The sequence below is a fragment of the Cottoperca gobio genome, chromosome 13 (assembly GCF_900634415.1).
Source record: "Cottoperca gobio chromosome 13, fCotGob3.1, whole genome shotgun sequence".
In the NCBI taxonomy this organism is placed as follows: domain Eukaryota; kingdom Metazoa; phylum Chordata; class Actinopteri; order Perciformes; family Bovichtidae; genus Cottoperca; species Cottoperca gobio.
In genome coordinates this window covers 10,032,843-10,046,912 of record NC_041367.1, presented here as the reverse complement: position 1 = coordinate 10,046,912, position 14,070 = coordinate 10,032,843, and the positions used below count along the sequence as shown (strand labels likewise).

Genomic DNA, 14,070 nt, shown 5'->3' with positions numbered 1-14,070 from the left:
TGACCTGTCCCTTCATCTGCTCAGCAGGCTTCAGCTTACTCTTCTTTATCTCGAAGAGCTGGGCTTTGGCCTTCTTCAGTAGTCCAACTACCCGCTTGTCGGTCACAGGCTGTTTCTCTGCTTGTGCCAACATTGATCCAAGAGAGGAGACAGGGAGCTGCTGTCTGCCTGGCTGCCCTGGAAGGCTAGCTGTCTGCTGGCTAGGAGCACTTTGTTTCTCTTTCTCCTTTTCAACATCCTCCATCTCTGCTCCTTTCTCAGAGGGTCTGCCTTTCTTAGATAGACGTCCTTTAGCAATAGACATGGGAACAATGGAATGGGGCACACGCACCTCTGAGGAAGCAGTGTCAGAAACCATGTCAACTGACGTTGATTTTTTTCTCCCTGGAGCCTTTTTTGGAGCAATATATAAAAGAGCATCTTCAGAGTCCCTCCCATCGACAGTAAACAGGCTGGAAGGTGCATTGGGGGAGCCATCTGGTGTAGAAACCTTACTTCTTTTCTCCAAATCCTTCCTCCCTTCCCTCTTATTTTCTTTTTCTTTCTCTCGGTTTTTCTCAGAATCCCTTTCTTTTTCCTTTGGAGCAGGTTCCTGGGGAGCCGACAAGCTTTTTTCTTTACCTCCTTTCCCAGCTCCTCGGCCTGTGTCCTGGGCACTGGAAGGAAAGAGAGGGAAAAGTGGGGAAGAAGTGGATGATGTAGTTGACAAAGGAGGTGGGTTTCCAGCAGCCCCTCTCCTGCTATCAGGTGTCCCTTGTGGGGCCAGACCCATGGATATGGTGGAGAAGGTGCTGAAAGGAGGAGGAGTTAAGGCACTAGTGGCTAGTGGACTTGCAGAAACCGCTGGCAAAGAGCTGGGGTTACTACAGGAGACAGAGCCTGTCAGCACAGACATCTCAGAGGAGCCTTTCCCCATAGATATCGGGCCTCCCATTTGGCTGCTGCGTCTGGTCATGGAGTGGGAAGGAGACCGTGGCTGGCCACGTGGTGTTCCCGATACCATTCGTCTCCTGCGCCGCGAGGTTCTGCTGGAGCTAGAGGACGTCTGGTGTGGGGAGAGAGAGCCAGGGCTGCTTCCAGAAGATGACTGCAACGTAACAGACTCAAAAATCCGAGAGTGGGCCTCGCTGGGTGTAAACCGTGGAGCACGAAGCAGCGGGCTGCGCTTCTGCTGTGGTGCATCAAAGCGGGATGACGAGGGATGTTGGTGGTGGGTGTGTGGGTGATGAGGTGCAAATAAACGAGTCCCTGTTCCTGCTCCGCTACCTTGTGCAGGGAACACCACTGGAGCAGCTCCCCCTGCTCCACTAACACTTTGGGGCAAGAGCCCCACGTCTTCGGCTGTGAGTGGTGGAGGACGGAAATTGTCAAATATGGGCTTGCGGATGAGGCCCTCCTTGGCATATTTAGCTGAGGAAAAGTACTGCTGTTCAGGGTGGGACAGGGACGTCCAGCGGAAGGTGGGTTCTCTCAGAATTGAGCGGCTTCGTTTATCTGACAAGCTGGACAGCACTGACGATCCAGACAGGAATGGAGGGATGGGGTGAGTCATCCAGGGGGACTGCGAGTGGTGGTCACTGATAGCAGCTGTATTGGAGGAAGCTGACTGGGGAGGCTGTGGAGGGGTGAGGAGAGGGGGAGGGGGAGGCGAAGAAGAGGAGGAGGCTGTGGATGAAGCTTGCTGGGAATTTACAAGTGTAGAGGAGGACATCAGCACTCCTGTTGGTGGGCTGATGATAGGTTTTTTAGCCCCAGTGGTGAGAGTCTCTCTCACCCTCTGACTCTGACCTGCCCGACCGACCAACTGTCCTCTACGGCCTTGCCGACTTCTCTCTGCCAACACGTGCTCTGGCTCTGGCTCGGAGGGAGGAGAGGGAGGCCGTGAGCTGTGTACCAGGTTGGCTTCCCTCTCTCCCTGCGAGGACGGAGAGTGATCCTCTGGCTCTGACAAAGCCTGTGTGGCCTCAGAAGCCTGGGAGTCGCATGATGAGTCATCCAGACTGGGGCTGCTGGACCTGGAAGACTCTGCAGAGGAGAGCTGGGAGGAGTGCTGCGACACAGCACTTGAGCCGCAAGACGCCGCACTACTGCTAAATCGCCCATTGGCGGCGTTGTTGGTGTTGCTGTTGAGCAGACTGGCAGCTGCTGATGGAACAGTGGGGATAGGGGCAGGAGGTGGAGGAGGGGGGAGGGAATCAACCAGAGCAGTGGTGCCAGTGCTAGTAGCAGCAGTTGTAGAGGAGACCAGTGCAGGAGACGGGGAAGAAGAGGTGGTGGAGGTGGGTTGGGCAGATGTGGATACAGATGAGGCGGTTGTTTCTATCCGGGCTATCTTCATTTGGGGTGGCGGGGTTCCAAAGCTGCCCTGATCGTCAATGAAGCGCTTGGGGGTTTTGATGATGCGAAGGGAGACAGTGCTGACCACAGGCATAATGAACTGCCTGATGTTCTTCAGTTGGGTCTTTCTGATGCCAGTGTCAATGGCTCTTGCCCCACTACCCCCGATGGTTACAGCTTCTTTCTCCAGACGCTTCTGCGCTCCCTTCTTAGCGCGCTGCAGTAGCTGTTTAGCGATGGTTGCATCAGTGCGTTTAGAAGAGGGGACAATCCTGACAGGCTTTCTATGGCGAGGGCTTTTTCTGAGGCCCACTGTCTTGCCTGGCTTGGAGGGAGACGGGGAGTCAGGTGGATTGGAAGAGTCCTGGTCCTCAGCATCATCCACATTCCTCAGCATGGGCTCCTGAGGTGTGTGTGGTTCTGTGCCTCTATCCCCCCCTCTAACCCTAAAGGCCTTATGTTTCCCATCCTCACATTCAATGGAGGTAGACAGCTGTGCAGCAGCAGCTGCCGCCTCAGCTTTGAGACGCTCAGCTGAGGGCGGTCGCCCACGTCTGCGTCTGGGTACACCAGGCAAAGTCTTTAGCCGTGACTTGAGAGGGGCGAGTTTAGTTGCTCTTAGCCTCTTCAGGTTGGTAACTTTGGAATCACCCCGTCCACCTTTGGGAAGCTTTGCCTCTGTGTCATGTGGCTGAGCAGAGCCCAGTGGCGTCTTGGCGCCCTTTCTGTCCTTGTCTTCCTCTGTGTCCATGCCGAACTCAGACCCAGACTGCCTACTGTCCTCCCCTGCTGCATGGCTGCATGTACTCCAAGCTTTCTTGCTACTTGAAGATGGGGGTCGACCTCTTCTCTTTTCCCCAGTGCCAGGTGGCCTCCCAGGCAGCCTTTTCACCTTCTCAGCTGGCCTTTCAGGGCCCTCAGGTTTCGCATGTGTTGGGGAGGGAAGGGAGGAGGGGGAAGGTAGACTTGCAGCAGCTTTCTGGGCAGTCAAGGCCCGTGGGGGACGGCCTCTAGGCTTCTTCTCCTGTATGGGTGGGCCCGCTGATAAAAAAAGAGAGAAGAAAACATAGTTAGCATACCATATAGTTAGCATGAAATATATAGATAACCTGTACAGGCATAGGCATCTCGAGACAACAACAAGGCCCCTGATAGATCAGTAGGGAGTTACTTTACCTGAAGGGGTTGTTGAAGGGCTCTGTATTCTGTTCTGCTCAGCCACCAGTCCAAATCCTCCAAATGCTTCTTCCTACAAAAAAGAAAAGAAAAAGGAAACTTATGAGTGTTTTGTGACCATACAATTTTCCTAAAATACAGTGAATAAGCAATGTTGGTTTATAGGTCAAATTTACAGCATCCATCATGGCACATAATTGTCAGTTGACCTAGATGTGCAACACTTGAGACATTTTTGAAGTCAGACTCAGATGAATACCAGACTATAGGCTATAATGATGTCCTGAATCTCACTTTCGCCTGCTGGCTTACTCTGGTGCTCTCATGTTTCTCTGGCTTTGGGGATGACATGCCTGCAGTTGAAGAAGGCTCAAACCACAACAGAGAGTTTGAATTGCAAACAACCAAATCTGACTGGGTGACTAACGTTGAGTTCCTGCTCACTGAGTGACCAACAGTAAAACACTATGGTGGTTGGTCATACATAGACAGCTTGAAAGACAGCCAGAGTAAAGAGAAAGACCTATATTCTATAACCATGTGAGCAGCCTTGTGAGGCTTTAATGCTCATTACACATCAGCTTATGTGCTTTCCACTAGTGAGAAAAGAAATGTGTGGCTTGTGGATGGCACAAGAGGAAAGGCACTGCTGTTGCCTAAGTCTAAAGGGTTTATCCTATGTAAAGTGAACATCTCAGATGGAGCTTATCAGACTCAACTGTACATCCTCAGCCTTGGTTAAACTTGGTCTCAGATTTGACAGCCTCTGAAGCACTTACACTCAGACATGCTTTTAGCTGAATTCGAACAATCAAACATGTTAACAAGTCTACTCTTGGATGGAAACACACATGTTAAGCATGTAACTGTTTCATTAAATTAAAGTGCATCTCCAAAGACATTAGGTGTCATCCTCCAGGCACCACAGAGGTCTATAAAATGTCATCCAGTTCATTCATCAAATAGTTGGAAAGATATTATACTATAATATTCTATGTTTTGACAGTTCAACCTTTTTTCACCTACCCATCCATTCTTCAACTGAAACACATGGAGTTTTAAGTTTTCCTCCTAAATGTGTCTCTGTATGAATACAAACTTAGATGTTATTTCCTTAGAATACGTCAAAAACCACAAATCATGATCTAATATGGGGACCTCACCTGGCAGATTAAACAGGCTGCATAATCAATGAAGTGCCATGTTCTTGCACAACAAAAACATACTATTCTCCAGAAACAAATGTAAGCAAATACATCACAAGTTACACTTGACATTTCACTTATTAAATTACTGACTACATTCTTTCTTAATTGCGATGGTGGTGGTTCAAGAAAAATGATGGATGCAACTGTCAAAGTAATATGTACAGAGACTATACATCAATCCTTCCTCTCATGCCTCAGTAAAGCCTTGAGATGTGCAACAGAGAAACCACTGGAGGATGATTAACATCTTCAGTACCCTGATCTGTGCCACTACTTCTTGCAATCAGTGTGTGTGTTTAAGAGTGGAGGTGAGCATGTCATTTCATCATGTTTATTTATAGCAGCGTGTAGGGATGCAGTTGAGGTCTCATTGGCCCAGTTTGTAGAGCAGCTGCTATCCAAAGTGTAGTCTACGCAAGTGTGCGCACATGCACACTGATTTGCACCAGCAAAGAATTATACACATTGCAATGTGAATAATTGATACCTAAATGTGTCTGAAACACACTTCCCGTGGAATCTAATGAATACATATTAAAACCACTAATGTGGTCAACAAAACTGTCTCTTTCATCTGTTCTACATATAAACAAACAACAATAACAGACAGTCCATACTGCTGTTTATTCTGGCTGGAAATACTGATCTGAGCATCCTCCACTCCTCGTGTCCTTACACTTCTCTCTCCAATTTCAGTCTCTCTCCTCTTCCCCTCTCCCCACTATAATATCTGCATCCTCTCCTCTCTGAGCAAGCTGCTGCTCTCGGTTGGTGTTGATGCAGAGCGGAGGGGGGCGGAGTACCAACGGCCGGCTCTGACTCGCTGTGATAGTGCGAGTAGAAGTCAATGACATCACAACACGCATTGAGCAGACTGCACAGGTTCATGTGCACGCACACTCATACATGCGCACATGTACCTCCTGATTCTGTCCGCTACACATGCTTGGAGAGAGAAAAAAACACACGCACACCCTGCCCGTAAACAAGATTTAAACAAGCAGAACATAGGAGTGAGGATGCGGGGGAGGGGAGCACAGGCGAGGCAAGCAAGCAAACATGAGTGAGGAAAGGAGGAGGGCTGTGGAGGAGGGTGAAGAGGAGAGAAAAAAGAGACAAGGAAGCAGCATCTTGACCACATGCACCATCAACAACAGAGGGAGCGCAGTCGTCTCTTGGGAGCACTGTGGATGAAAGGGGTTTGGGGTTTCAACATGCTCGTGCAGAAGCTTGCCAAATCCCAATCTAAACAGGCCTCCCACACACGACAAGCCTACCCTTTCCTTCTCTGCCATGCTCCCAAACACATATTCAGTCAGTCACTCATTGCTCGCTCGCTCGCTTCCCGCCCACTGGCTGCTGAGCAAAGAGCAGCAGCATGTGAAACACCAGGCTCACCATGAGCTCAATAGTAGGGCAGGCACAGGGAGGTAACTTCAAGAAGTAAACAAACACTGTAGTAGACTAGCAAGGTATGGTTCATGTACTACCTTGCCTTGCAACATGCAGGGGGGTAACGGTTTCTGAATTTCTCTTTTCTCCTTTCTATTTCATCAGCCGAGGAGTGTACAAGAACTGTTCATGTTCTTCTTCATCTTTGCTGGCTTTTGCTGTCAGTCTCACCATGAAAACCTGAGCAGTTTTACCTCCTGCTGGTCTGTCACATCTCATGTAACTGGTTCATGCATGAATTACTTGATATAAATCACTAAAAGATGGAGATAAGTAAACCAATCTGAATCATTGTAGAAGCAACATTATCATTTTTGGGGTGTGCTCGGGACTGTCCCTAAAAGTTATGAAACGGATGTGAATTTGGTTTGTGGTATGCATCTCTATATCATTTTGACGGCGCTTTTGCACTCTGAGAAAGCTAACGGGACTTTTTACTGCCTTTCAAGACAACATTTACTGGACTGCAGATCAGGGACCAGTTTCCCAGGCAGGGTATAAACCAGTGTTTGACCTATAAAAGTTATTTCTTGTTTAACAAATGGTTTTCTGAAATGCATCTTCAATGTAAATTACTCGCTTATGGAATACCAGACTAAGATTGATTAATTTTAACCACCTATGCTAGAGAGTGTGCATACATCTCTAGCCTGCAGGTGCTCATAAAAGCTGTAATCACATAAAGCCCATATATTTGTGGAATTGGGAGGATTAAAATCAGACAAAATAACAGAAGTGGATAAAAGAACAAGTTCATAAACAAAAACTCTTATCTTGATTAGCAGACCATTTCACCAACAAATTATCATTATATGCAGCTAATTTGCAAAAGCTATTTACTGTACATTCACTGGCAACAATAAGGAAGTAGTGGGCTGTTCAGAAAGCACAGCGATAAGTAATGGTGTGTAGGTTCGGAGGCGGATGGGCGTACAAAGGCTGGACCTAGGTTCACCTCCGGTCTAAAAGTAGAAGCTGCTGCTAACATTTGTGAAAAGTAACAAACTTTCCCTAAACTTACCTAAGGAATTTCAGTTGCTTAACCTTAACCATGCGTTATGATTAAGGTAGACTATTCAGGTTCTGATCGATTATATTATAGGTTTTTAAATCCAGTTTTCAACTGCATTACCACTTCTCTAGGTACTGAACGAACCACAACAATAATTGAGTACCAGTTGCTAAATTGTTCATAAGAAGATATAATGTAATTTTATTTCAATCTACATAGCATTTATCACGCTATGCGGGGTGGGTAATAAAATCAATATCCTCACTGCAATGTTTCTGACAAACCCACACTTAAATGTGCCAAACTGACTACATCTATCATTATTTAAACTTTATACTTTTTTGTAACAATAGCTAATCTCGCTGGCATTGTCAACACTTCCCAAGGCGGTTTCACATTAAAACTTTGTAACATTGTATTGTCCTTTAAAGGAGCAGTTTGACTTTTACTACTTCGTGCAATCATCATCAGCAGAATCACAGTCACAGTAGTATTTCTTATTATACTAATCCACTTGCTATGTTGTACATTAACATTTATTTTTTTTAAACTCAGCAACACCTACTTCTCACACAGTTGTTAAACGGAAGTTGCTACTATATCACCAACTGTGTGCTGCAAGTGGTATCACATTGATGTGTTACAATACAGTGAGCTATTTCAACCCATACCATTTAATCAAACAAGTTTTTCCGGCATTGATTTGACAATTATGTATGTGATTATGAACATAGTTCATACTCCCTAAAAATGGTTATTTTAGTCTTAAGCATCGGCTCCACATAGCTCTGTCTAAGTATCCTATAGGTATATAGAGAAACTCCCCCTTCAATCATTTTCTTTGGTCTGAAATTTTGAAACGTTAGATTTTTTGCAGCAAAGTTCTGGACAGACAGTTTGCACTGTATGCCACAGGACTTTAAACTTCTGAGTTTGAAGTCAGAAGCATTTAATGCTAACTTCCAATGAAATTGGCTAACAAGCTATTTCATTTAAATCAGTTGGGTGACTATGTTGACAGTCACATTTTGTAAATGTAGAATTAAAAAGAAACTAGTAAACAGCTAGCTTAATACATTGTGAGTTATTTTGCTAAAATATATGGTTAGCATGGCCTACACCACCTAAACCAAAGATTTAAAAAAGTGGAAGAGTTCATTATTACAGTCATATACATTCATGGATTTGTCCTTGTGCATTATTGGTCCCGTTATTGTCTCTGTAATGCTCCAGGCGCATATTCAATAGCACTGGGCAGCGCAAAACACACAAAATCATCTTTCGCCCTATCTCTGCGGTGGAGTTTCTATCCAAACGTAAAGACATGCATTTCCTTGCGTTAAGAACTAGGGGGTGCACTCCGTATACTATACAGAGTTACAGACACAAAACTGTGTGGAAACAAGGCGCTAGGGCCAACATAAATGACTGGGATAGACACAACATAATGTGAAAAATGTTTTGAGTTGGATTGGAAACCCAGGCACCGCAGTTATGCGACACGTGTCTCACCCACATCCAAACCGCCCCACAGACGCCTACAATACATATTGCACTCTTATTAACTGCACGATACACTGAGTGCAACTTTTCAATACGCTTAAATTCATAAATCTACTTCACAACTAGCTGTGTATTGGCAAGAATCTGGCGATACGATACGTATATGGGGGCTACGATTCAATATATTGCAATAGTGATATATTGCGATCTAAATTTAGGAAAAACTGTCATAGTATAAAAAACACATCATCAATGCCTAAAATCTGAGAACAAAATGCAGTTTACTTGTTTTATGCAATCAGAACAGTGGGATCTGCATATCCATTTATCACAGCCCCTAAGACATCCAACATCCAAACACAACAAAAATGAACCACTGTGAGGAAATTTGACATCAAAGTACAACAAAAAGATGTAGGCTAAGTTGAGTTTAAAGTCAGAAGTTATCCACTTTGAGACAGGAAAACATCAGAACAAGTAATGAGGAGAAAAAAAGAGGACGGGAATGTGACTCAGACTAACGGGAGGGATATAAAATAGATGTGTTGAGTTTTCAGGTTAGGATCCCGTCAGTCAGTTTGATGTTAAAGAAGACATCTTATGGAGTCCCTACTAGTCTGGAAACAACATTTTCTTGACACACTCCAGGAAGCTTTCCTCTTAGATTTACTGTAAAGACACGATGCATCATCACTTCCTGGAATGTAAATTGGTGATGAGCTCATACTCTTATATGACACTCATGACAAATCTCTTAAAAAGGTCACAGAGGAAATCCAATAATCACTCTAACAGATACTACTAATATACAAAACAGCAAATATGAGTAATACTAAAGGGAATTTAAGTTAAAGATCCAGTCTTAGTCACTGATTAGAACATCTTGTTTCCTCCACCAGAGTGAATTACACAGTGGCACTGCTTTGTGACCCCTGTCAGCCCCAAGCAAAAGGTGGACATTTGTTTTTTCAAGTGTCCCAACACTAAGTCCAACTGTTTCACATTTGCTCGACAACACACAGACCAAAACAAACACTTTCCCGGGGAAGATGACTCCTCTTCCTACACCTGGCACGTAAGGAGACGAGGACAGTCAACGGACAAAGACAAACAGGCTGATTGGCACGTGCTTACGGAGTCTCTCTCATTCTCACACACACACACACACACACACACACACACACACACACACAAACTCACAAACACTCACACATGTTGGCAGGCACCCATAGACACACACCCCCTCCTACCCACCCAAGCAGGCAGCTTGAATTGAAGTTCTAATCAAAATAAAGACAAAGAAGACACGCCTACTCCTGAGTGCAATAAGGGGCATAAAGTCTGAGAGACACCCCTACCCCTAACACCATACACACACACACATACACAAAGAGTAAGAAAGACAACACAATTGCCGCCTTTCTCTCAGTCAGGCAACTCCTAAAGCATTCTGCTGTAGCAGAATAAAGCCATGGATGGGAGGGTCTGTGACTAATTCTCCTCCCAGCGTTGTCCCGTAGGGAAGAGGGGGGTCGCCCCGCACTCTTTGATATCCCTGCCTGTGCTCTTTCAGCCGCCCGCACTTTGTGAGAGCTAGAATAAAAGCAGACACAAAGCTTCCTGCTCCAATCCACACGCTGTCTCGGGGATGGGTAAGCGGGTGGGGGAAAAGGATGGGGGGGGGTCTTCCATTTAAATAGGCCAAACACCTGCTGGACTGAAGCCCCTTCCGCTCAAACACACTATTTCTCTCAAACCAGTGAAGCACAGAGACATTTGGGTTGATACATCTATTCAGCTGCACTTTTGTATGAATGATTAAACATTGGTAATAATCTGTGAGTGGAATGGATGCAGCAGAAGGCACCATATAATGGACCAAGAACAAAAAGAGAAAATGACGCAAAGTCTCATTGGGTGGACAGTGATGGTTGGAGTTGAGGTTGTAATGGTGGGTGTGATGAGGTCACACATTTATAAAAAAAAAAATATCTATATGGACTGAACTTGGCACCAAAATAAGCAACAGCAATTTGGCCGGATCAAGAAAATTAATTCCCTACACACATACAAAAGCTAACAAATGCCTTCATTTGGACAGCAACAGCCGACAAGCACCCTTTTGAGTCAGCCCAATAGGCTTAGTAATCCATTCCAAAGTGGCAGCTGTCAGAAGAAAAGTTGGTCTGCCTCTCAGACGGGGTTGTGTTTGTCTGAAGTGGATTTGGGTCTTTCTCCCTGGATGGAGGAAGGAGGGGCGGCCAAGTGTCCGGCTGGCGCTCTGTTCAGGGTTGCCCTGTGAGCTCAGCAGGCTGCAGTGAGTCTGAACAATTCTGCCCTGCTCTGGCCAGACAGACACTACACTGTCTCTCAATGAAATCACCATGCTGTGTCCACAACTTCCATAGGCTTCAGGTTCCATGGGGATTTAATGGCCCAGTCTGTCTCTACACATCCCAAATACTGCTAAACTCTCATTCACTGGAGTAGTGGAAGGTGGGACTCCTAAATTACTTAATAAGCCATTTGCTTATAAAGATGATGTTTCACATAACAATGTTTCTTTGAAATATCATGTGATGTAAAGCACACATGGATGTAAAAATCAAGGAAATCACTATGCTGTGTCTGCAATCTTCATATAATTCAAGTTGCACTGGGATTTTAGGTCTGTCTATACAAACATCCCAAACTGTTTTACTCTCACCCATTGTCTTTGTGGTAGGAGGGACCTAAAAATCAATTTAAACAGATATTTTAAGTAAATTCATGTATTTGTATGAATTCAATCACCATGATGTAATTCAAGGCAAGGCAAGTTTATTTGTCAAATTCTATAGATTTAATGGTCCAGTCTGTGTACACACAAGCAACATATTGCTATACTGCTGTCATTGTCAGTCTAGCAGTCAGTAAGTGAATTGCTCACAAATAAAATAAAATTCAGGTTACTTCAGAATAGCATGAAACTTAGATGTAAAAAATACATCAAGAAATAAGTCTGACTGCTACAATATAATATGAGCTATTATAATCTCCAAATCAAATATATGTAAATAAATAAAACAAATACGGCTGTGCTTCAACCAAATGAGCAGTCTGTGGAGCACTGGAGTTAGTGGTAAACATCCCCACACAGTGTACTCCCACTGCAATGAACGCATGCTGCTCATCATGAAGGAGGAAGATGGTAGTTCGCTAAGGCGAACACACCCCCACATCACACGGTCCGTCAAGAAGGGGCTCGTTGTTATTGTAGCCAGCCTGCATGCGCACTGTCACTAGAAAGTCTCATTTCTCTGATAAAAACGAAGCGAAATGAGACACAAAACCCTGCCGATAGACTCTTATTATGGCACTTCAACACTGAAGAGAGTAATTTTGAGTATGTGGCTGTGTATCACACGGCTTCTCCAAGCATTATAAAACCGATATTATTTTGGTAATAGCTCCGTACTGGCTGTGTAGAGAAGGGGAAAACATGTCCACCTCCCATTTTCCTATGCATCAGCAATAGCCCCGATGGCTAGCGTGGCGTAGTGCGTAGCATGGTAGCTGTCCTAGCTTAACACTAAACAGCAATGTTAATGATTTAGTTTTGTGTATGAGCTCCGCTAACTTTGGCTACGATGCTTTAACCTGCTACGTAGCAATATGCTGTCCAGGGGTAAACACAGCAACCTCCTGAGCCAACATGCAACTTTAACATCGCTTACGACAGGATGATAATGGTGTAGTTTTAGCTGTGAGATGTAGACAGCTAGCCTTGGAGCTAACCAATCAGCTATGTTAGCCAAGCTTCGCTAGAAGGTTGACACCTCACTGCAAAACAGCCAGCCTTTGAGCTCTTGTTATTAATACTAAGCTATTTATCTGGCAAAAAACATCAAATCAAATCTGGAAACAAGTAAAGTGATTAATAAAAAGACCTTTCTTGGATAACGTTACGTAGCAGACAGCCGCTAAGTTCACGTTAGCTTGGTACAAACCACAATTGTGGACTCTCGCCACCTTAAAGTTGACATGTCTTGTTTTCAAACATATTACACGCTATCTTGAAGGTCCCACGCTATTACACCACAATTAACCGTCTTTATAATACAGATCCACGAACGGATAAATCATATTTCACTGTAAGAAATAAATATTAATGCTAAAACGGGATGATAACTTTCACTGTGTTGATGTACATGAATTAGAAGGCAACATGCTCAGCCTTGAAGGCTTCACATCAAGCTAATGTCAAGTAGCTAACTAGTAAACCAGTTTTAACAGCTTAGTTACAGTGTATGTTGCTCACCAAATGTGCCAGTATATGTGTTATGTGTTAACTGTATATTATGTTGTAATTAACAAGATACAACCAGTATTTCTCCACAGTGTTTTGGTCGGGCTAGCAGACTAACGTTAGCACCAGCTCATCCGAACTGTGTGGATGTAGCCTGTCCTCACACTCCACTGAGGTGAAGAAAACTTTCTTTCCAGTAGGACCGTTGAGACCATAAATATGATAACCATTTGGTATGTGTGTTGTTTGTAACCACAGTTAACGTTATAACGCATTACTGTAGAGTTTAAGGCCACACAACCAACTCAAAGTTAACTGAGCATCCTGGAAATGACAAGTTTGCTCACAGCCACACTTAACGTTAGGAGGAGGAAAAGATGGTCAATGGTCGGGCAGAGTAACCGTTAGCTGTTCATCTGAAATGGGCTCTGTAAATAAACCGTGCCCTGGATTTGTCTAATCGATGCTCCCGGGATACCATCGGGCTGCTGCTGTCCTGTCCTGTGCTTACCTCCCCGCTGCTCGAGTCACTCGATTCCCCCAAAACATCCCGAAATTTCTGCAGGTTGCTCCCGATAACCGAAGAGACCTGTAGTGCAGCATCAAACCCGGGTCCGAGCCCAGCTGCGTTAGGGTGGGCTCCAGAGACACTCCGCAGAGAGGCAGTAACCCTAATTCGGCCCGCTCTCCTCCCGGTACCGGAGTTGCAGCTCCCTCCGGGCCGAGCGGGGAACCGCCACCGACAGCTGTGCGCCATTTTACACTCTCTGCCTGTCTGCCCTGCGAGAGATACCTCGGTGGGCGGAACCCTAACCCAGCACTCCACATAAACAACCTCTACCACAGCGCTTCGCTCTCACTGGCCGAAACATCGTTATGCAGGTTGCGGGGCGGAACTGAAGAAACCCCGACAATGCATTTTCTCAGCGGCCCTATTCAGACACTGCATGGCTGAATTCAAATCAGGTTCAGGGGCTTTGCCCGGGAAAGCAGCCTCGCACTTGAATCACAAACAAGAACAAGACCGTTAGCTTCCAGTGTAGTTTCTTAAACAAGGAAAGTGAAAAGCTTTGTATAAGCTTGCAACTAAACTC

General features: G+C 45.2%; 1 protein-coding gene across 1 annotated transcript in view; it reads right to left on the bottom strand.

Moving 5' to 3' along the window:
* The window catches only part of kmt2a (lysine (K)-specific methyltransferase 2A), a 43,494-nt gene extending 29,761 nt beyond the window's left edge, over positions 1 to 13,733 (bottom strand). The window contains 3 exon segments of the mRNA XM_029447190.1: positions 5 to 3,378; positions 3,514 to 3,586; positions 13,488 to 13,733. Of these exon segments, the coding sequence (XP_029303050.1) occupies positions 5 to 3,378; positions 3,514 to 3,586; positions 13,488 to 13,733 (3,693 nt within the window).
* Between the last annotated feature and the right edge of the window lie 337 nt (positions 13,734 to 14,070).